The 23,958-nt window shown below is 41.5% G+C and overlaps 1 protein-coding gene across 2 annotated transcripts in view; it reads right to left on the bottom strand.

Moving 5' to 3' along the window:
• The window catches only part of SND1 (staphylococcal nuclease and tudor domain containing 1), a 412,648-nt gene that overhangs the window by 144,507 nt on the left and 244,183 nt on the right, over positions 1–23,958 (bottom strand). For both annotated transcript variants that reach the window (XM_034671485.1, XM_002913419.4), the window contains exon 15: positions 7,442–7,583. In XM_034671485.1, coding sequence (XP_034527376.1) covers positions 7,442–7,583 — 142 coding nt within the window. The remainder of the gene's footprint in view (positions 1–7,441; positions 7,584–23,958) is intronic.

The raw sequence follows: 23,958 nt of genomic DNA, 5'->3' as shown, positions 1-23,958 counted from the left end.
TTTAAGGCATGTTTCTCTTATACTTAGTCTTCTTAAAAATGTATTCTGTTTCTTCACGTCTATACTTTTTTTTTTTTTTTAAAGATTTCTATTTATTTATTCGACAGAGATAGAGATAGCCAGCGAGAGAGGGAACACAAGCAGGGGGAGTGGGAGAGGAAGAAGCAGGCTCATAGCAGAGGAGCCTGATGTGGGGCTCGATCCCATAATGCCGGGATCATGCCCTGAGCTGAAGGCAGATGCTTAACCGCTGTGCCACCCAGGCGCCCCCACGTCTATACATTCTTAACCTCAGTAGACAAAACTACTTTGCTTAAAGCCTGCAACTTATGTATTTCTAAATTCCCAGCATACTGCCCAGTGGAAATAAATGATTAAATAGCCATGCCGCTGAATGACCCACAAACACGATGAGGCTCATTCTGGGGATGACTCACGATCTAAAGATGGAAGATAATCAGGCTATCTTCATAGGTCTGCGCTTTCCTCCACGTGACGTGACCAGGGGTGGGGGTATGGTACGTGTGCAGAGATGGCAGCAGAAGGCAGGGCACTGAACGCTCAACAGCAGAAGAGCAGAGAAGGAGATTTACACATCCAAACACAGGCAGAGAGAGGGGAAAATGATTGATGAGTACATCCATTTCTTTAAGGCTACTCTTCCTGAGAACTAATGATATAGGCTAAGTTGTTTTGCCTAGATGAATCACACCTAGTCTGCCAAAAGAAAATGTTCCCGATCTTAGATGCTCAAATGCCACCTCCCTTGTGAAGTCTTCGCCATTCCCCAATTAGCTGTTCTTTCTTCTGCACTCTCATGGTATGTTGCTTATTCTTTTCATAGCTCCTTTTGATTTTACCCTGTTCAAGTTTTTCATATGGCTGTCTATGCTATTAGGCCAAAAGCTATTTAAGAAAGCAGAAACTATCATATTAATTTATGCATTGTCCACAATCTACCTATCAAAGACTGCTTTTTCTTATAGAGGGCTTGCAAAATTTTGGCCTCATTAAAAAAGGCTCCCCAACCTGTTTATTGTGCTAATGCTTTCCTAATGAGTGATCCTCCATGACCTCCTGACACGAACATAACTCATAAAATTCATACAATGGTATCTTTAAAAGTGAAGAACTAGAGCTGCTCCAGAAAAGTCTCATGTCAAGCTGCCCATTTCCAGTAATGGGACCCAAATGAAAGTAGGTGGTAGAGACAGAATCAAACTGGAAGTCCCAAGAGAAAGAATATCCCACTTTACAAATACCCATTAAGTTGCAATTCAATTAAAGCATCTGAAAGGAATTCATAAGTATCAGCAGACCCTGTAATTGCTTAATTAAGGATAGAAGCCCAGCAAACACAACCACATAACAGCCTGATTCATTAGCACCTCTGTGATAGCAGAATGGGATTTCTCACTTAAACATACATTGGCTTTAATTGTGTAATTTGGTTAGGCACTGGTAATCAATGGGGATCCACCATTCCTGGGGCCAGGAGATGGGGAGGATATTCCTGTTCACCTTCCCTCTCCTCTCATTAGAAGTTTTTGGTCTATTGAAACGGGGAGTTGATATTCCTATTAGGACTAGCTGGAGAAGAGGTGTTAAAAAGAAAGAGGGGCATGAGATACTTTCCTCAAAGGCATTCAGGGTGGAAGGACACATAGCCGAACCTTTAGTTTACCCATGATGCACATGACCACCATCGAAATTTACCAAACCCTAGATATCTAGGCCCTTTTCTCACTGCATCCCTTGTCATAATGCAGCTCTAGTGGGGGAGTTGTAATCAAAGAGAGAGAGAAAAAAAATTGAAAAATGCCAAAGGGCAGGTGAAGGGAAGTCTCATTTTCTAGTCTTGTTTCATATGACTAGGTAACTGGTTAATTAAAAGTCACCTGCTGCGATCTACATGGGAACCCCCTGCCAGGTGGCTGCTGCCTTCTAGGTGATTTGTACCGTGGGATCCAACCAAGATGACTGACATTCACTCCCCCACGCTCCAAACCTGCCTCGGTCCCTAATTCCTCATACATACTGCTGTCCTAGCTTTAGGAACATGGAAATGCAAATGCGGTGGGCTCAGTGACTTAGCAAAAGACACCAAATACTTGAAATGAGACTACTTAGATTACTTTGCACTGACACCTCAATTATTATTCTCTTCCAATTCAGGCAGCTGGTTCACAGGCAAACTTGATATCTGCCTCTGCTTTGTCAATAGGACTACTTCCTAAACTATGCTCTTAGGATGACCCAGATACCCTAAAGCTAAGAAAGTAATTCAAAATAAGGAAATGTACTGTAAAGGTCACATGTAGCACTAGGACACACACTCCATGCTGTTAAATAAAAATGTGAATCAAAGGCCAAGTGATATGCAAATATGTGCACCTCAGTACTAAAACGTGAAACACGTGACAAGTTAAAAAAAAGTGAAAAATAAAGACTGGGGTAAACTGCTTTTGTTCTAATGGGAGGAAAAGCATGGGGCACACCAAATGCTAGATGAGGAAAAAGGATGCTTTCAAACAAACGTGGGGCTGCTCGGGAATCTGGACTTCCCTGTGAACTCAGGACAAGACGTGGCTGTGATTGCCTCTACGGCTGAAATAAGTCTGCACAGGAGGAGGCCACAGCGGCAGGCAGAGGGACCGTCAACAGTCTCCGTTCTGATGCTGTAAGGTCGCCTGCTCACCGACCAAACCTAAGCCAGGTGCTCAAAGGACTAAAGGGCAAGAGCTTTCAGGAGGCACTGACCTGTTAGCTACAGCTGACTTTGCCCAGCCCCACCTGCCATCCCATCTGACCAGCAATCATTCCACATACAGGGGTGCAGGAACCGTGACAGAGAGGCCAGCTGGCTCAGGCCAAATGCCACTCCCTATCAAGCTGTGGGGCTGTGTGCCCAAAAAAAGGCCACATAAAAATGGAAAGTGTCCACCCCACCTTAAAGTCCAGAGGGCTCTCTGAAAGGCTGGGATTAATGAGAGTAGCACATATGGGATTGCTGAACAATTATCTTGACTTTCCCCTTGAGAATCACAGCCCAAACTCCCTCCTGGCTGCAGAGAGACATCATTTCCAGCAGAATGCCCTTTTTCCATGATGTAGAGCACATCCCACAGACACCTGCAAAGCTGCACTATGGAGGTCCCTGTCCAGGTGAGCCACCCCACAATGTGAATGCCGTGTCTGTGTCTACACTCACGTTCAGTGTTTGTTGTAGCTGCTCTCAGCAGACCAAGGGGCCCTCCTCTAAGGATACTCCCTCCATCCCGTTCTCTATCCATCTCATTCCTGCTGTCGCCTTTAGCTCATTGCTCTGTCAATCAATTCCTTGCAGGTTTTCTTCTCTTCAGGATTTGGACCAGTGCTTCTCATGTTCCCTATGATACTTTCTCACTCCATCTTTTTTTTTTTTTTTTTTTTTTTTAAAGATTTTATTTATTTATTCGACAGAGATAGAGACAGCCAGCGAGAGAGGGAACACAAGCAGGGGGAGTGGGAGAGGAAGAAGCAGGCTCATAGCAGAGGAGCCTGATGTGGGGCCTCGATCCCATAACGCCGGGATCACGCCCTGAGCCGAAGGCAGACGCTTTAACCGCTGTGCCACCCAGGCGCCCCTCACTCCATCTTTTTTATATCCTCATTTGCCAAGAAGATTTTGTTGACTTTTACATTCTGTAATTGGTATTATGAAAACAATAGGTATACTGCATAGCTTTTCCAACTCAATGCCATGTTCTGCTCCAATCTGAAGAGTTACAGTTATAAAAGCACTCAAGCTGCTGACATCCTTAGAATGTTACTGTGAACCCTTAGCTTTCATTTTTATGCATTCCTTTTGCATTCTGTTAGAATCTTGCAATGAGCACTCTATTTTTGATTCTGTTCCACATTTCCCACATTTACACCCTAATCGCCTGTAATCTGCCTTTAGATGAATCAACTCTGATGAAATTGAACTGACAAAGGTCATCTGTGACTTACTAATTGATAAACAGTATAAAATCACTTCATAGTTTTTACTGACTTGGTATTTTAGGTAAAATCTGACACTGCCGACTCCTTGTACTTCTTTCCTCTCTTGGCTTCCTGATCATTACTTGCAGGATTCTCCACCAAATCCTCCGACCACCAATTATTCTGTTCCTAAAACCTATTCCTACTTTGGTGTTGCCCTTGCTGGTAGATATCCCAGTCTGCCCAAACACTCAAGCCCTGGGCGAGTTACTTTCCCTCCTACACTCAATGTCACCCCCATTTCTGACCAAAAAGATCCAATCATTCTCTGAATTATCAAGTCTTCCTCCTCAATACGATTCCAAGCTCTCCTCTTCTTCACTGCCGGATTTTAGGCCTCTACCCCTCTTGCTTCTGTAACTGCTTTCTCAGCCTCCAGCCTCATTTATTCCAATGTATTCACCAAAATAAACTTTCTTAACACAAGTGTGAGCATGTCGCTCTCTTGCTCAATATCCTGAGTGACTCTGAGGGTCCATGGTATATCCTGTGTGCATTTCCAGCCTCATCCCACCCCAACACCTCACTCCTTATACTCCACCAATACCAACGGGGGCACAGTTGCCTGGACACACCAAGATAAATCATACCTCTACACCTTTGTACATGCTGTTAACCTCTACTTAGAATGTTCCTCTCTTCCTCCTTTCCGCCTCCTGTCCCAACACCGCCAACTCCTATTTGTCCTTCAAAAGCAGCTCAGGTAGCAGCTCCTCAGGGAGACAATCCCCGACTTCCCTCTAAGTAACTGATCACTCCCTCCTCTGTGTTACTTCTGTGCCTTGTAAAGACTTCTCTCACCTAGAGCCCAACACTGCAGTTTGCTTACATGTCTGCCTTCCCTCTAGAGTTTCCAGAGACCTAGGACAATGGCTTACCAGGATGCAGAGTTCTTCATTCTAAACTCAAAGGGAAAAGCCAGGAGTCTTCCTATCAGTGAGCTTTCTGCTCGTTTAGGAGCAGGCTAGAACAGCAACTTTCCTTGATTTATTTCCACTGATAGGTCAAAGTCTCCACAGTAGGGCCACAGCGATGTGCACACACACTGTACAATATGCCATTCCCTATGAGAGTTAAGAAGAGCTCTAGTTATGAATTCACCAAGTCTTTGTGAGAGGAAGGGGAAGGAAACATATTTATGGATAATCTACTTTATGGCAGACTTGTTCTGAACCCTTTACACACCTCATAAAAGCCTCACAAAAATCCTAAGAGGCAAGAAACACTTTCCAGTTAACTGATGTCTAAGCTGAAGCTTCAAGAGTAAAACACCTCCCTAAAGTCACCTGCTTGTGCAGAGTAGAGCTGTGATTCAAACTGAGGTCTGCGTGCTCTTAGAACTTTTCCCTGTCCTGTATCCTTGCCAAGTTTCTAAAGAAATCAGAAGATGCAGAATATAACTGCATATAGTATGGCAGGAGAAAAATGTAAAAGCTTCTATTTTATCATGTATTTGCTTTGGTAATCTATCCTTCAGAATATAAGTTAACTCGGGCACTGTCCTTCGAATTGCTAAGGTTAGAATAATGCCACACACACACAGGAACTGGCTGCTGTGGAACTGAGTGACCAGGCTGCGTTGTGTCTGACTTCAGGGGGCTGGAAACTGCCCCAGTGAACACTTAGGCAACACACATTCTACTATACATATACAGTGGGACAAGGCCTTTCTGGCAGTTGGCTGAAGTCCAGAACAGTCAAGCATGACAAATGCTCCATGGGAAAGAAAATACAACCAGAAGGGTTCTACAGGAAAACTCCAGCCAGGATAGGTCTAAGCTCTGAGCTGGCTCCATTCAGGTAGTTTTGAATTGAGAAGCCAGAACTTCAATGTTTTCTTTCCCCTATAGACCTGTGGCCAAGTTTCCCAGAAAGAATAATACTTTTTCTCGTGTTCCCCTCTGGGATAAAGCTCCACACTGCCAAGAGGATGCTTTTGTTTTACAGGTATAGAACAAAGGAGAAGTTGAATATATACTTCAAATTCTTTAACGACAAGAATTCACTGATAAGAAGCTTCTCTACTCTTGAAATCTTAAGTAAAGGGCACAATGGCCTCAGTCACACACTGCCATGCTGCCCCTGAGTTTACTACAACTCACCAAAGTACAGCCGTCCAGGAAGGCAGGGATTTGTTTTGGCCCCTCCTTCAGCAGCTGCCCCTGAGCTTCATGTCATACTTCAATTAGTCCCCTCAGGAAGCCTGCAGAGCTGTGCAGTGATCATTACCTTCTTAGGAGTGTGAGAGAGCGCCTCAGCCAGAAGTGGCGGCCCAGCAGCAGCAGAGAACGTCACGGCCGAGAACGTCACGGCCATGTGTTCAGCAAGTGATTTATCTCACATAACAACCCATTTAGTTAGAGCCTGAGGGAGACCCTTATCCACAGAAGAAACTATTGGTGCCTTCTAGGAAAAGGAGGCTGAAGCAATCTGGCAGGGGACAGCAAGCATGGCTCCTATTTCTCTTCCCCCATGGCAAATTCTATTCAAGAATCCCAACAGAAGGAGTGCGGAGGGAGCAGGGTATCAACAGAAAAAGCAATGTGCATCGGAAGAACACAGCGGAATATGTATGCCCTTTGTGGGTGAGTGAATGTTTGTGTGTATAGGGGTGGGGTGTGGGGTGTTGGAAGTAAAATGACACTTTCTCTCAAAGACCACAGTCTCTGCGAAGTACGGACTGGAAATAAATAACTTTATTATCTGCCATCGGGGAAGAAATAAAGCAGTCTGCTCCTTGAATGCATAAATGGAAATTGCTCAAAGAACACAGTTCATACACAGTCTTGCTGGCTTGTGAAATATTAAGCTACTAGAAAAGATAGGGTAAGAAAGCTGCGCATTCACTCAGCAAAGAAAGGGTGGCTTGCCCTAGCACGTCAAACTTAGCGCAACAGAGAAATACTACAGATGCAGGAGCCTGGGAAGGTAATGTCATGTTTGACGTTTCATAAAGGATTTAGATCCTAATGACAGCTGAAAAGAATAAAAGAGAGACAAACGGCACTGCCTAAGGAGACACAAGGGGAGGGTGTTTCAGCTCCTCGGTGGACTATCCATGACTAACATGGCAGGGGTGGTCTATCCCAAATGGGAAATACTGACTGTGAGAATTCCATCATTAGTATTTTTCATTGTCTGGAATTCCCTTCTCTCAGGCTGTGAAAAGATACGTGTTGTCTTTCAAGCTGCTCTACTCCTATGCCCTGTGGTTGGTAGACATGAGGAGCAGGAAGAGGGCCCAGTGTTGGATCAAATCTTGCGGTTTTGTGTTCACATCTCAATTAGAGACTAAAACACCTAGACTGGTTCAAGGTCTTACCTGAAACACAAGGGAAATGAGGGCATGTGACCTCCAGTTGTGACCTCTGACCTCCGGGAAGAATGATCAGAACATATAGCGCACAAGACTTACCTGCAAGCAAGAAGGTGATAAGGCAAGTTTCCTTTGGCAAATACAGCTTGAGACGAGACCCGCTGAAGACATACTCCACCACAGCTTCGGAACGACCCGCCCGCTGAAGGAAGGGCAGAAACTGCTTTGCTTTTTGGGTATCCTGGTGGATAAAAGAAAAAATCATTAGAAGAAAGTAAAATCTGAGCAAATGATTCTTTCTGTTCTAGGGCAAAAAGTCTGGCAGTCCATAGAAAGCTCGGCGAATAACCGTAGAAAAACAGACAATCCTGAAATTCTGACATAGGCAAGATACCCATGTGACTTCCACGGAAGAAACAGAGTTAATCTGAAATTTCCAGAACATTCTGTGTGTTTCCCTCTGTTCTGTTACTATGCACTCAATGGATATGCCAGTCAGGAAGGTGCTTTGAAATGAAAATTTTATTCCTCACGGGATACAACAAAGAGCTTCTCTTCCTTCAACAAAATCGACGGGGAGAAGACTAATACCAGCCTTTCATGGAGGTTAATTTAATCTTTAATTTTCATTAAAAAAAAAAAAAAAAAAAGAAGTGACTCCCAGGCTGTGTTACATAAAGCCCCTTCCCAAGAAACCCAAAGTAGTTCACCTTTAACCATCAATGGGTTATGCAGATTCAGAGCTCATTGTTTCTGAACATCAAGAGTGCAGCCTTCTTTGGGTGCCTATATAGTGAGCCTTGGTCTAAGTGCTTCTCAGGGGTGAGCTGGGACCTGGGCAGACTTCCTGTTCCCAGCCCGGTAAATCTCTGACAGTAGACATGCTCCATGGGGACCTATTCCACATCATGTCAGCATGAACAATTATAGAAACAAGAAAAACACATGAAATGGTTGTGTGGCACTTTAAAACATTTTTCACACATAAAACACAATATGCATGCCCTCTACCCTCAAGAGTAACCAAACCACGGACATTCTGAACCTCAGAGCTCTCAGCTAGAGAGCTTCGAATCATTTCAGTCCTTCAAGCTAATGACACAGATAATAGAGCAAGCAGCACCAAAACATCACAGTGCATGTGCTGGGGGAGTAGTCAGGGGCCAGTCAGAATTTCCGAGGTTTTCAGCCCAGCCAGCAGAACCGTAAACTCCCTCTGAGGACAGCAAGCTCTGCACACTTTCCTGACTCCTGTGACACAAGCAGTCCGCACTCCGCCAAGCTCTTCCTTTCTGACTCTGCTCCTAGCAACAGAGCTATTGTATCTAAATTAATGCACATTAGATAATGAAAATTTAACAAGCCATCAAGTATTTGAGAGCTTTCACAGCAGCCAGAGGGGCTCCTCTCATTCAGAAGCAGTGAGGTAGGCTGGGATGAAAACAGTATTTATAGTAATGAGATTCATCCTTCCCTTCAAACAGATTCTCAGAGAAAAGGAGAGACAGTCATCCATTCTCAGTGTCTCTAATGGCACATTGGTAAAAGGTAGGGTAACAATGAGCTTTAGTGAGCTGGGAACTCCCCCAGTGAACACTTAAGCAACACACATTCTACTATACATATACAGTGGGACAAGGCCTTTCTGGCAGTTGGCTGAAGTTCAGAACAGTCAAGCAAGACAAATGCTCCATGGGAATGAAAGCACTACCTGATTAAAATCCTTTGGCCACACTAGTCTAAATCTGGGACATTATTCATGAGCTGAATCAGTAAGTCAACAACAATTATCAAATTGATTATCACAAATCATGAGGCAACTTAACATCTCTGAAGAGAGGGCCTTTCCCCTCAAAACTGCAATAATCTGTATTTTTCAGAAACAGACTTTTGCTCACTGTCATATGGATGTATTTATCTGGAGGGAAAAAAAGGTGCTTATAGGAATAACAGTAGCACGCACACACACAGGTATTAATACAAAAAGAAGGCTGGAGCAGACTCTCACCCTGTTTTGCTAAATGATTCTCTACTTTACCAAGAGAGAGAATTTCTCAGACTGGGAACCAAGGAGGAGTAAAGGTGCCTTACTATCAGCCGTGTACTTTTAAAAAAGAAGTTCCTGACTCTTCCTAAGTCTCAACCTACAATTTAACAATCCTAATCCAGAAACACCAACATATGGGAAGATAACAAAGAGACTATGACATGCCACTGATTATGACAAAGATTAGAAGTGAAAGCCAACTATGACAACTGAAGGCACAGAAACAAATTTTAAAAGCCTACCACAACTGTCCATGTTTACTTCCAGAGGCCAAATTGTAAGACAAGACATGGAGCTCCCGCATCGTTCCAAATGCCTGAAGAGGATGATCTGCCTGTGAACCACCCGTTAAGGGTAAAGATACAAAATTTCACCCACGTTCACAGATTTTTAAGAATAAAAAGATTCTTATCAAGTCAATTAAATGGAATGTAAGCACCAGAAGATGCCAGCTCTTTCAAATCTCCATCACAGGCAGACAATGGTGTCTGTCTTTCCTTGTCATCTCAAGCGCTTCCCTTGCTTGGCATGTTCCTTTTCAATACTAAAATTCTTGAAACCTTTAAAATTTGTTTCAGTGACTCATCTGAAAAGACTGGTAAGTCAGACTGACAAGTTCCCTCAGGTGATGTGGCCTGCTAATTCAGCTATGGAATTTATTTATTTTAGGAGTTTTGTTTGTTATTACCATAAAATTGACTGAATGTGGTCAAACTCTGATTTGCCTTCCAAAGAGCCTGTGCAAGTACAGCAACGTGCTTCAGTCTCTTACACTCATTTCTAAGTTTCAACACTAGGTAAATAAGAGAAGACTAGAAGGACTAGTGAAGTGACCAAGTTCAAATGACAGTATTAACATGACATTTGAAATTCTCCAATAATCCTGAAGCAGCACCTAGTGAGATTTAGTGAAATCAAAGGTGCCTTTATAACCTTGTAACTCCAAAAGCTATTTTTAAAACTAAAGATTAAAGGCCTCGGATTTAAAGAGATAACAACATCGAGACTTAAGGCACAAATGGCCCATTTCAAGGTAAGATTATTCAGTATCAAGTATTTCTGTCCGAAGTCCAGTTGCAGACACTCTCATGCTCAGGTTTTCCATGCTGTGACTCATGTACATGAGGCCCGGGAATCTTCTCGCCATAGTTACCTGGCATGACACTGGCTCAAGGCTTTGAGAATCCAAGCAGATAAATTAGCCATAGTTTTCTGCACCAATATTCCCCTCCACTGGTGTAAATAATCAAGAAGCAACTGTACTTCAGAGCAGGAAGTCTTGTTTTCGCTGCACTGCTAGTTTTCACATTACCTGCGCTCCAAAACAAATCACACGTAAGTCTTTTCCTGTAATCCTAGAGAAGCTAATTTAAGGTTGCATTAGCTACATTTAACTTGCTATTGTGGATGGTACCTCTTTAAGGAATGTTTCTGCCTCCTCAATGCACCTTGAAATTGAGAAAGTAATGGTGCAACAAATGTGCCTGGGGTGACTTCATTTCAAAGGATGCTAATATCGATACCTCAAGACTTACTGGAACGGAGCATGGAATGACCCCAAAGGCAGGATGATCCTCAGAGAGAGGGAAAGGTTGAAAAGACACCTTAATTATACACTCCTACTCTGTCCCACTTCCAGCCTGTCAGGCCAAACCTCTTCCAAATGCAGATTACACGTGTCAATGCCTATAGGAAAAGCCCTTCAGCAGGTAGATTGCAACCTGTCTCAAGTACCATGTGTAAGCAAGCACATGTTGAAAATGATTTAGTACGATGAATTACCACGTTTGAGAGAGTGGGAAAGTTGAGGGCAGAAGAGAGCAGGGGAAAGGCAGAGGAAGCATAATCCTTATATGGCACGCAAAGGACCAAGGACCATTACGTATGCTACTTAAGACACCCATGTCCTCTGCATCCTAGAAGAGCAGAACTTATATAAATCAAAGTTCTGTGAATTCTGGAACAGGATTTAGGCTGTCAGTTTGTACTCGATGTTAGCAAAGTGAATTCTATGATTTTTCCACTGAAAATACCCATCTAGTAGGCATAAACATAGTCACTGGTGAGAAGCAAACATCACAACACACAAAACAGCACAGGGAAATGGAAATCAGAGTAAACCTATTAGTTTACCATTAATCAGGATTATCACGGGCAAGTCTCAAAAGGGAACTGTTAATAATGAAGCTCACTAATTAGTTTTCATCATCACAATCACTTTGATTAACATCATAGCAAAAAACCAAACACATGCAGAGCTTATCAGGGTACCATGGGGGTACTCCACCAGCACTTGAGAAACCACATTTGAAAGAGGTCCGTCAAACCTGACGAAGCTGCCTGGCAGTACAACCGAGTCCTGCACTGCCCGCTCCAGCAAAGCAGGAAGGGCTCTCCCCTGCGACCGCTGACTATCCTTTCTACTGGGCCGGCCCGAGGCTAGGCCTCCAGAGCACAATGCTGTCTGGGTCCAACCGATCTTAATACCGAAGCAGCAGAAGCTCTGTGTACAAAAGAACAGATACAGAGGGGAAAAAAGAGCGTGGAGATCAGAACTAATACCTAAGGACAGGACCCAAACACACTCATTTTTTAAGCTGTATTGTGACAACTCATCGTCATAGTTACAGATCTTTTCAGGGCTCCCCAGACCTGGAGGATTTTTCCTGCGGCTATGTGGAAGACAAATCATAAGTACATCCTCTACCAGAAAGGCAAAAAAATCATTCATCATTCCACCCTCATCCTCTTTTCCACAACCTGGGCTCTATGGCCCCCACGTGTTTTAATTCACAGAATGAGGCTGTGAGTCTCTGTGAGGAACCAGCTATAGAGCACGATAATCTCTTGAGATAAATGGGACCCTGGGGGGAGATACTTGGGAATGCCCTCCAGCTCCCACATTTACCACAAAGCACTTAAAAATCTGAAACCAATCTTCCCTGGCTGGCTATCGATGTTTCATGGTGATGTGCGTGTGAGGGAACTAGGGGCATAAACGTCAGTGAGGTGCAAATTTAACAGGAATGAAGTAAGCATAGCAGAGAACCTAGCGAAAAATACTCTAAAAAAATTACAAGGAAACAAGGAAAAAAAAAGGTGCTGAAGTTAGGCCATCAATAATCTCTCATTAAGTGCTGTCTATAGTTGACAGTTTCTCACTATTTATTTCCTTGGCACAGAAACTCACTCAGGCCTCCCTCCAACATGTTGGAGCGAAGGAGAAACAATGTTTCGTAGTCTGGGCTCCACTCCTGGGAGCATGAATCAGGAGGACAACTGCAGAAGCACTAGGCTGTGAGACAGCTTTGAGCTTAGGAGGCAGGCGTTCCAATCGGTGGCACCCTCAACAGAGAACACAACCTTCCGTTTTCTTCCCTGACTCTACTCTTTTACCGATTATTAGGTTGGGATGGCCTGGCTAAGCAAAGCTTCCAAACCCGCAAGCTAAGGACAGACCAAAGGGCAGAAGGAGCAGCACGGCACACCTCCCAAATTGGGAGAAAGCCACAAAGCATGTCAGTGAAAGTGAGCTTCATGTCCCAAATATGGAGGAAAAGAAAATTTCTCTGCAATCAGACTTTGAAAGAAACTTTGAGGATATGCCTGTTGCTCTCAGTAGCCCTGCAAAGGACAGATGTCTATAAATATTTGTATTTGGTCGGTCTGGTCCACCATCTACTTTCTTTCCAAAAGGTCCAACACTGATAAAAGAAAGGACTTGGCAATAGTAAGATGAGAAGATACAACCTGTGTTTATAAGAAAAATAGGCAAAGCAGCATTCTGATGGACAATCATGGCAACCTGACTAGGAAAAAGTCAAATAGCATTACAGAAATAGATTAGGGAACCCCAGAATATGAGCTGGACTTCATCTGTAATCACCCCGAACTGTTAAACAGCTTAAAGCACCCTCAACAGGGGATGGATAAACCAGCTGCAGTACACTCACACAATGGAATGCTACTCTGCAATCAAAAAGATACAGGCAACAACATGGATGGCTCTCAAAGGCATGATTCCATTTATAGGACACGACGGCAAAGGTTAGAGTGTAAGGACAGAAAATAGATCAGTGGCTTCCAGGGACTAGGGGAAGGACTAGAAGTGGACTCCAAGGGGATGGAAGAATTTTCTGGGATGATGCAATAGTTCAGTATCTTGAATATGGTGATGATTACATGTATACACTGCTTCTCAAAATGTATGTCTGTCAAAGCTGATAGAATTATATACTACGATGATATATTTTTATAAATTAAACCTAAATTGTAAAAATAAAAAAACTGGGGCACCTGGGTGGCACAGTGGTTGGGCGTCTGCCTTCGGCTCAGGGCATGATCCCGGTGTTATGGGATCGAGCCCCACATCAGGCTCCTCTGCTATGAGCCTGCTTCTTCCTCTCCCACTCCCCCTGCTTGTGTTCCCTCTCTCACTGGCTGTCTCTATCTCTGTCGAATAAATAAATAAAATCTTTAAAAAAAAAAATTAAAAAAAAAATAAAAAACTGGCCTACTTAGCCTATGCAAAATTTTATTTTTTAAGAAAAACTTCTTCCTAGTCAACTAATTTTTAAGTATCTCAGAGAGTTACAAGTTCAAAATGAAGTACTTTTCATGCTTTAGATAAACTATCTAACTGTTCAATAAATTAAAGTATTTTAAAAATTCAAGCAGAAAATAGTTTAGATGAGAAAAATCATGAGGTTAGAAGAACATTGAAAAAAATCTTATGGGTTTCCCAAAAGCAGCATCAGAAAGTATTAATTCTTAGGCAATGGCTAAAGGAAAGCATGATAACATCCTCAACGGGCTATATAGAGGAAATGTTTTGTTCAAATTAAGAAAAAAAGTACTACTAAGTACATATCCCGATTGACATTTCTTTTCTACCTTGAAATAAAATCATGTGATATGGCTTAATGTGAATAAAATAATATCCTCTTCTTTATCAAATGAAAATTCTATACTAGCTCAGAGATTATTCTTTTATTGAATGACTTTCAATTTCCTAAATTTAACCAGCTGAAATTATACTGTGATAACCATTCAATTTAACCTTTAGAAATGAAGTCATTGCCTTTTAGTGGAAAAATCTGCATTTTATCATCAACAGGAAATACAATGCCCTTGGCTTATTCTACAAGACTTTTTTTGTACTATAAATTTAGCATAGAAAGAGCAGATGGTGGTATATGTGTACCTTGTATAAAAAGTGGAGAAGTAAGTATTTACCTAGTTAGAATAAACTATCAAGTATCCAAGCTTGCCTTCTTCTGATATTCAATCCTCTTTCCCTAACTTGGATGAGGTTTCGTGAAGCCCATCGAGGCGGTGTGCCAAGGGATGTCCTTCCTCAAGTCTGCCAAACCACAGAACTATCTCAAAGTTATGACTCATAATTTGTAAGGTCCAGAAAAATTTCTACAAATAAACCCCACTTTCTTTCCCCCATCCCAAACTGTCCCTTTCCCCATTTCTCCATATTCTAACTTCCCAGCAGATTATTCCAATTTTTTCTTAAATTGATATTCAGTGTTAAGACTGCAAATTATAGCCTTCCCTGGAGTGCTCCCCTCCTTTCTCCTGTGACTTCTGCATGGTGGCCCGTGAGGCTTGCCTCACAATGGATGTCCTGGGCCTTTCCTTCACCAAGACCCTGGAAATTCCCTTCACATCCTACCCCGGGTTGTGTTTTCTACATCCATGACTTCCTCTTTCTTGGTTTACTTCCTTCCATTAAAAAAAAAAAAAAATCCTATTCTTACTTTATGGAGAAAACGTTTTCTCTCTCTGAGGTCAGGTAAGTAAATACAGTATTGCTTTTGTAGTTTTATTCAGGAAAAACACTATCCATAAGTACTTGAGTCAAAAGACAGGTTCCTTTCATTATCTATCAGCATAGTAATAATAAAGTATCTAGAGGAACTTCATACACCAGAAGACATATCTTCCAATTATTTTTAGGTTAAATATTTCTCAAAAAAACATGTAATTTATCCAGACTGTAGACATCTGATTTGTAATAAAGAATTAAATTGATTAAAAAATAGTTAAAGGAAGCATTTCTAGGTTAAACTGGTAAAGATAACTACAAACAATGATAACAGAAAAAGACCCTTTACACTCAAAACAACTGTGCTGTTAGGGTGCCTGGGTGGCCATTTAAGTGTCTGATTCTTGATTTTGTATCAGGTTATACATGATCTCAGGGTCATGAGATCGAGCGCCACATCAGGCTCTGTGCTCAGCCTGGAGTTTGCTTCAAATTCTCTCCCCGTCTCCCTCCCGCTCACTCTCTCTCTAATATAAATAAATAAAATCTTTAAAACAACTGTGCTGTTACTCTTCTAAGAATGAAATGATGAGTCTTTATCGGAAAACCATAACAGACATCCTGAACATTTCTGGAAAAGGGGCATGTGACTGGTCTAAAAACACAGCTTTTACATGGTAGGTGACAGCAAGAATCTGGAACAAAGCAATCAGCCGGTCTACTGTCTACTGTTCTGGATATCACTTACAAGGCCACAATGAAAAATAACAGGTTTGAAATACATTTTTTCTTTCAAAGTTTCAGATCAATTTTTATCATTTCCAAAATCTCTATAGGCAAGAGGTTAAGAATTTATTACAGAAGCAGAAAATGGCTTGAGAGATAATTAAAATAATATGTGCAGAGTAAAGAATTTAAAAGACAGTCTGATGAAGCACAAGTTTCATTTCATGGGCAAATCAAGGACTCAGGGGCAAGGAAATTGATGTCATGCTTAAACTCTACCCCACCTAAGAACCCAACTTCAGAAAAGGATAAAGAAAAAAATCAGTAAGCAACCTGTGACATAAAATTTAAAAAATCAAAATAAATATTATAAAAGGTTACTGGATTAAAATAACTCCAAAACCTCCTAAAGTACTTTGAACATTCATTTTTGCCTGGAGACATACCAATTTAGGTCCAATGAATCTTAAAGAAAGCTTTTTAAATTATATCTAATTCGGTTTCTTGAAGCCCTACGTTTTTAAAATTTTTATTTAAATTCAATTAACATATAGTGTATCATTAGTTTCAGAGGTAGAGTTCAGTTATTCATCAGTTGCAAAGCACTATGTTTTTAAAGAGTTAATAAAAATAGATAATTAAAAAATTTGGAAGAGAAAGTTCTAGTTTTTGAGACTTGGAGAAAAATGACAACTATTAATGGCAGAAGTTTTTATTAATTAAGACAGAAGGTGATCAGTGTTTTGAAGAATATATCAAACCAAAAATCTAATCATTTCACTCAAAAAAGATTTACACATGATGATATTAAAAAAAAAAAACAACTATATGCTATCCTTTCGCATAAGTGTCCACTTCATGGGACTGTTCTAAGAAAATAATTACAGACTATGAACTAGCTAAAGGAATAATATGTTGTTTATGAAAGAAAAGAACAATCGCAGTAGCTTAATATCCAAGAATAGGAAGCTGATGAAATAAATTACAGTACATCGAGAAGACAGAAGACTACGTAGACATTAAAAATACGGTTCAAGAACACATTCATGTGCAAAAATAGAATTAACTGGAAAAGGCAATTAAGCACCTACTATGTGCCAAGGCGCTGTTCAAGGTGCTGATTGTGTAGTTAAGAATAAAACAAAGTTTCTGTCCTAAAAATACTTTATATCATTTAAAAGGGACTGGGGGGGGGATTTAAAAAAAAAACCCATATTTTGGTAAATAGATATATTTTTATTGACAAATTTCTGATGGTAGTAGTAGAGATCATTTTCTTCTTTTGGCTTATTTATTTTTGATGCATTTAAAACCAAAAATTTTGACAGAAAATTTGTGGTACAAAAATGTGTAAGTTTTTGTTTTCAAAAGAAAATACATTAACATTCAATGCTGATTCAGCTCTGCCCAGATAAACTCACAAATTATTCAGGTCAGATAACTGTCTCTTCAGTTTTATAAGAGCCAAATTCAACATTTTCCATAGTGAAAATAGGCTTAAATTGTAATGAAACTACCCTTACAGAAAAGGGTAGTTAGAAATGTAGTGTTTTAGATGTACTGGGAAATTCTAATTCTTCCTAAAGAAAAATACAGATTTAACTCTGCCTCACCCAGTGACTTTCCAACTCTGGTTTAATGTAATCACATGTGGATACTGTACTGGGGTTCTCGAAGTATGACCCTAAGGATCTAGCTTATCAATGGAAACCAAGTACCCCTGAATGCATGAGTGATGGCAGAGAATTCAGACAAAGAGTTTTGATCAATATACCCAAAGGAATTTGGAAGATCTCCCATCATTGTCATATGTTTCTCCAAGACTGCATATGTAATTATGGATGCTCTGGATTTCTTACGCACTGAAAACTACACAGACACCATCATTATACACATTTATCTACTTACTATTCTTAGGAAACTCCTAACAGTGATGGCACAGAGCTGTAAGACATTGTTCCTGGGGGATAATCCAGTTGGGACAATTAGCTCTTGCTCCCTATGCCCCTTCAGTCCACAAAAACTGCTCTAAAGTCACAAGTAACTGGTGTTGCTAAATCCACTGGATAGTTCTCAATCTTCACCTTTCTTAACCTTGAAGCAGCACGGTTAAGTCTTGTAGGCTTTTCCTCTGATAGCTCAGGAAGCACCTTTTTAAAGTTTGTTTGGTGGGTGACACCCCACCCATACATGATCTTCAAATTTTGGAGATAAGGGCTTGGCCTAGGGACTCTTCTCTCGATATTCTCTGGGAATTTTGTATATTCACACACATATATATACCCAACAGCCCTAAGTTCATGCATGAAGCCCAGGCCACTTTCTGGGGCTCTGGACCATTTGAATGGCTCACGGGTACCTCAGTTTACATGTCCAGAAATTCTTAGTTTCCCCCCCAAATCCACAAAAGCAGCACCACCAATCACCTGTTATTTGTAGTTGGACACTTAAAGAGCTCACGCATGACACCTGGTTTCATCCCCCTGATGCAAGCAATGGACAAATTCTACAAGTCCTACCACCAAACTAGATCTCAAATTTATCCTTCCATATCCACTGCCACAGGCCCAGTTCCAGCCACTGTTCAGTCTTCTGGGAGCCAGTGTCCTAAAGCCACTCTGGCTTCAAGTCTATCTCCAACAGCAGCCAGGGTGGGGGAGGGGATGATACACATTTATGAAATGCTGACCTAATTAGTCCCTCCCTTGTCAATTATTTCTCATTATTCTTCAGACAAATTTCAAAAGCTTTCCTCAAGAATCACAAAGTAAATGTTTCAATCATTTGCTGTCTTAATTCCAATCACTATCTTCAATACGTCAGCAGTAACGGCCTTGCCTCTTGAACCCAAGCAACTTCCTACCTCAGGACCTTCCTGTACACAGTTTCATTCTTTAGCCCTGAACAAGATCTTCCACTAACTCCTTCTTCAGACCTCATTTTAAAATCACTTAAAAGACTTTCTCTGACCATGTGGAATAAGCTCTGGCCCTGAACACACACACACACAAAACCAGCACAAGTGTAATTATAGAAAGAATTGCAGGGGTGCCTGGGTGGCTCAGTCAGTTAAACGGTTAAGTGTCTGCCTTTGGCTCAGGTCATGATCTCTAGTTTCCTGGGACTGAACCCCCATCTGGCTCCCTGCTGCCCCTACCCCCATACTGCTTCTCCCTCTCTCTGCCACGCCCCCTGCTTGTGCTCTCTGTCAAATAAATAAATAAAATCTGGAAAGGAAGAAGGAAGGAAGGGAGGGGGAGAGAAAGAAAGAAAGAAAGAAAGAAAGAAAGAGAGGAAGAGAGAGAGCAAGAGAGGGAGAAAGACAGAAAAAAAGAAGAAAAAAAAAAGAAAGAAAGAAGAAATCGCATATGCCCTAATAGCATGTAGCTGTCCTGTTCAATGTTATATCCTCAACACCCGACATTGTGTGTGACATATAAGCAGCACTCAATAAATACTTATGGTTTGATCATTCATTCACTGACCCAACATGACAAATGCATTTAAAAACAGGCCAGATGGCATATGTTAAAAGTCTGAAGAGATAAAGGGGCGGTAAGTACTCAGAAGAGGGAGGGTTATGATCTGGGACTTGAACTGGATAAAGAGTTTAGAATACAAATACAGCTGTTGATGGTGGTGGTAGCTATCATGCATAGAGGACTTCTATATGCTCAGCAGAACGCTCGGCGATTTAATAATAATCACCACCACCCTGTGAACCACAGCCCTTGGCTGAGCTCTTACTGTGTCAAATGTTAAGTACTCTGCATGTATTAAGGCATTTGATCACACCACAACCTAACGAGATAAGGGCCATTATTATTCATTTTGCAGTGGAAAAACTGCGGCATGGAAGGGTTAAATAACTTCCTCAAGGTGACAAGTCATAAGCAGTGGAGCCAGGACTTGAGCTTGGCTCCTCCAGTATTGGACCCATGCTACTAATCATGACTCCATATTGCCCCTATATCGTAGTAAATATGCACCCTTTCTACTGCATCCTTCTACAAGCCTGTCCACTTCTAGGTATGAACCAGCACAGTTAACCCTGTACCGAGCACCACGGTCACATATTTTTCCAAACGTAGTATCATATCGCTTTAGGTCGCCACCTGGCAAATCAAATCTAAACTAGGCTCTATGAAGAGATACAAAAAGACCTCCCTTTCCTAGAAGTTTAGAAACCAGTGAAGAAAACCACTGCACACGTCAACTTGAGAACAGTTACCAATCAATACACTTATCAATAAGCGCAAAATCATGGCAGTAAGTGATTATGTAAATGCCCAAGAAAGGCCTGATCAGAAGGCAGTGAGATAGAAAGGGGAAACTGCCTAGAAGAAAGACATGCCCCAAAGGAAGAGAAAGGCATGGTCAGGACAGGTGAAGAGACAGCACTCCAAGAAAAAGAAATGCCATTCAGGAAACACTAATTAATAACATAGTCAGAACTGAGAAACCGAAACAGAGGGATAGACTGAATGACATAAAAGAAACTAAATGGTTTCTACAGTGGGTGAAGTATCTGGACAAGCTGCAGTAATGTATTATCAAGAGAACTCCAAAGTCAAAATCTTGGTAATAGCTTTTATTCTTAGACACCTCCCAAATCTGATACCATCTTAGGAATTTTATCATTTCTTCCTGAGAACACCATTTCTTGAAGAACTGAGGCACAAAATTACTAGGTAATTTCAAGCTGACCCTGTGCTCTGATTCAAGGATATTTATCTGGACACCAACACTGCAAAGAGACTCCAAAATTCTGTACAACATATACTGCAGGGAATATGCTGGAAGCATGCTAAATAAATCCTTAAAATACAAGCAAGCAGAATGTCTATGTTAGTAAAATGACTTACTTTGAGATGTTTATATAAGCTATAGCCACAGGACAAAATGAGTTCAATCCAGGGCTAAGTAGTGTTACAATGGTGAAGTGGAGAGTGAAGCCAGGGCTGGCCAGAAATATTTCATGTTCTATCACGTCACTCAGCAGCCATGGGACAGAGGAAAAAACCCAATCACACACCTGAACCTGGGAATCAAAATTTTATCAAATGCCTTCCAAATATCCTAACATTCACTTAGCTAAGCCTGTAATAAGCTCATTTATCCAATCTGGACCCTTGAAATAGAATCAAAGAACAATCTCCACATGCACCCAGAGAACGGGAAGGAAAACTCAAGAGTATGAACCAGCGATGCCCAAATCTATACTAGAGGCCACTCCCTGTGGACAGAGGTGTCACTTCATTTGGAAAAAATGCCCCTGAACTTCCTCAATTTCCTCTCTCCTTCGTTGAACAAAGGAAGAAAGTAAAAAGTCATTACTGGAGCTCAGGTCACTTAAATGAAAGCCAGGACCCTGTTTCTAAGGGGCTCATTTGCATGCATTCCTGTGTGTGAAGTCATAGTTAAATAAGGAATCAGAAGGGAAACAGAAAAATCTGTGGCAGAAAACTTCCTGAAACAGAGTTCAGTGCAGGGACATATCAAGTCTGATTATTTTGGAAAGAAGAGGTTTTATTATCAGACGCAACAAGTAACAAATGCTGTCTTTAACAGTGGTTCACCTCTGGGCAAGTCACTTGATCAAACGTTTCTTCAGAGGTGCTGAATTGCACAGCTGGGACACACTTAGCAAATGTCAAATTGTGCCCTGTCTTCAATGTCCAATCTCTTTACCTCCATTGGCTATCGTGCCTGAATTTTCTACAACAAAAGCCTATTAGTGAACATAATGGTAGACCAAGAAAGGTACAGCGCATGGAAGCAGGAATTCTGCAGATGAAAGAGACATTCACTTTACAGCTTTAAAAAAAAAATTACTTTCACAACGAAATGACTCTTCACATTTCTAGGTATACAGCAGGCAATCAAACAAAGACCTTTCAAAGCATATAATTACATGATCTCTTATTGCCCAATTTATAAATTGGTTTTCTATTTCTCTTATTTCTGCAATTGCTTCCCCCCTTAAAGAATAATTCCCCAAAATGGAAAAATCATCACTATTTATTTATTTATTTATTTATTGTAGACTCCACACCCACTGTGGAGCCCAGCGTGGGTCTTGAACTCACAACTTTTGAGATCAAGACCTAAGCTGAGATCAAGAGTTGGATACTCAACTGACTGAGCCACCCCGGTGCCTCCAAATCGTGACACTTTAATACAAATATAAAATGAACACATCAAATATTTATTTTAACCCACTAATTAATGAGGGAACGAAGAAGATACTATAACTTATTCAAAAGAAAATCTGAAGACCACACACACATTTATATAAGGCAACCAGGATGCTGAAGTGAATTTACTAAAGATGCAAAACCGTAGAGCTAGTCTTTGGATCACCCCAGGTCCTGCTTTAAGGAAATTCTTTTTCTTTTTTTTTTTTAAGATTTTATTTATTTATTTGACAGAGACAGAGACAGCTAGCGAGAGAGGGAACACAAGCAGGGGGAGTGGGAGAGGAAAGCAGGCTCATAGCAGAGGAGCCTGATGTGGGGCTCGAACCCATAACGTCGGGATCACGCCCTGAGCCGAAGGCAGACGCTCAACCGCTGTGCCACCCAGGCGCCCCTGCTTTAAGGAAATTCTTATCATTAATACTACGCAAGTCCAACAAAATCATCATGGAGAGGTTACGAGAAAGTTCCCATGTAACAAGAACAAGGAACCAAAGTCCAAGGGAACACAGTAGCAGTTAACAGAAAAAAAAAGACACAGGGATTTACTGAAGCGACGAAGGAAAGCTAGCAACAGCAATATGAACAGAGGAGTTGCCACGATTCCGTACCATGAAGAGGCAGAGATGTTCAGAGAACGGAAACCCCAACCAAGTGACCTACAGAAGTATGACTAGAAAGGACAGGATGCCGGCCCCACCTCTATCTTCTTGCGCCACTGGCAACAAGGTTCCTAACTCCTCCAGCACCAGGAAGGAAAGAACAGACACAACAGGAAATAGAGGAAGAGGGAAACAGACAGCATGACTCACTGACTACTACTCCCGCACGCACGGAAAAGGAAGGAGCGGAGGGAGGCACAGGAAGCAGTCAGTGCGTGCTGGCTGCAACCTGAGGAGTGCGCAGCTCCTCAGAACAATAATTGATTTGTCTGATTTACCAGAACAGCAGCAAGCCACGCACCAGCCCCACTTTATTGCCTGTTTTACATTCTGTATCTGCAGGAGATCGTATTTATTACAGAGCAAGCTACAGCAAAAACAGTAATAAACCTAAGATAAGAAACAGCCTTATATTCCACTGACACGCACATTCCAACTCTTGTCTGCAGTAAGGGAGGGAGTGGAGACTGGATCGAGGAAAAACAACGTGTAAGCATAAAATGCGAATCTATGAAGTGAAGCAGTCACCACAGAACCATCCTCCAAATCAAATCAGATCTAGTGCCAAGTCTGTCAAATTCTTAGTTGGTTTCCAAATTCAATTCATTCCTGGCCTAAAGGGAAACCCGATGATTACAGAAAAGACAACAATGATCGGTACTTAAATATTCCACTTCCTTCACCTTGAAAAATTAGAAATAAAGGAAATTACTAACTTCTTCAGAATCTAAATCACCAGATTGGCAGTATTTTTCCCCCTACTGGTAACCCTGAGAACAGATGCAAAAGATAGAGAAGAACCAGGTTTAACAAACCCCTGTCCAAAAGTGGGGTTCACTCAGCTGGTGTTACGCACAGATGCTGTGTACCTGACGGAAAACACAGCACTCAGCTGACATTAATGGCAAAAATCATCTATATTAACAAGAAAACAACAGAGAAAAGAATCACCCAAAAGTTGGGAGCTATCAACATTTCTGAAAAATCAAAAACCTGTAACAAGCTCACAATATGGGACATGGTGCAAGAGGCTCTACTGGCACAGCAGAACACAAAGTGAGAAAGCGTGCTGAGTAGCCAATAAATGTCCAGTCCAGTCCTGGAAAGCCAATGAGTGGATATGAAAAGGCCTCCCTGTTTCACTGCCCAGAGGTCAGCATCTCTCTTCCCAAAGAAGGTGTTCCTCCCCCCATTCCTATGTTGGGATC

The sequence above is a fragment of the Ailuropoda melanoleuca genome, chromosome 1, assembly GCF_002007445.2.
Source record: "Ailuropoda melanoleuca isolate Jingjing chromosome 1, ASM200744v2, whole genome shotgun sequence".
NCBI classification, from domain to species: domain Eukaryota; kingdom Metazoa; phylum Chordata; class Mammalia; order Carnivora; family Ursidae; genus Ailuropoda; species Ailuropoda melanoleuca.
The sequence above is the reverse complement of the archived record's forward strand: the minus strand, read 5'-3'. Positions and strand labels throughout refer to the sequence as shown.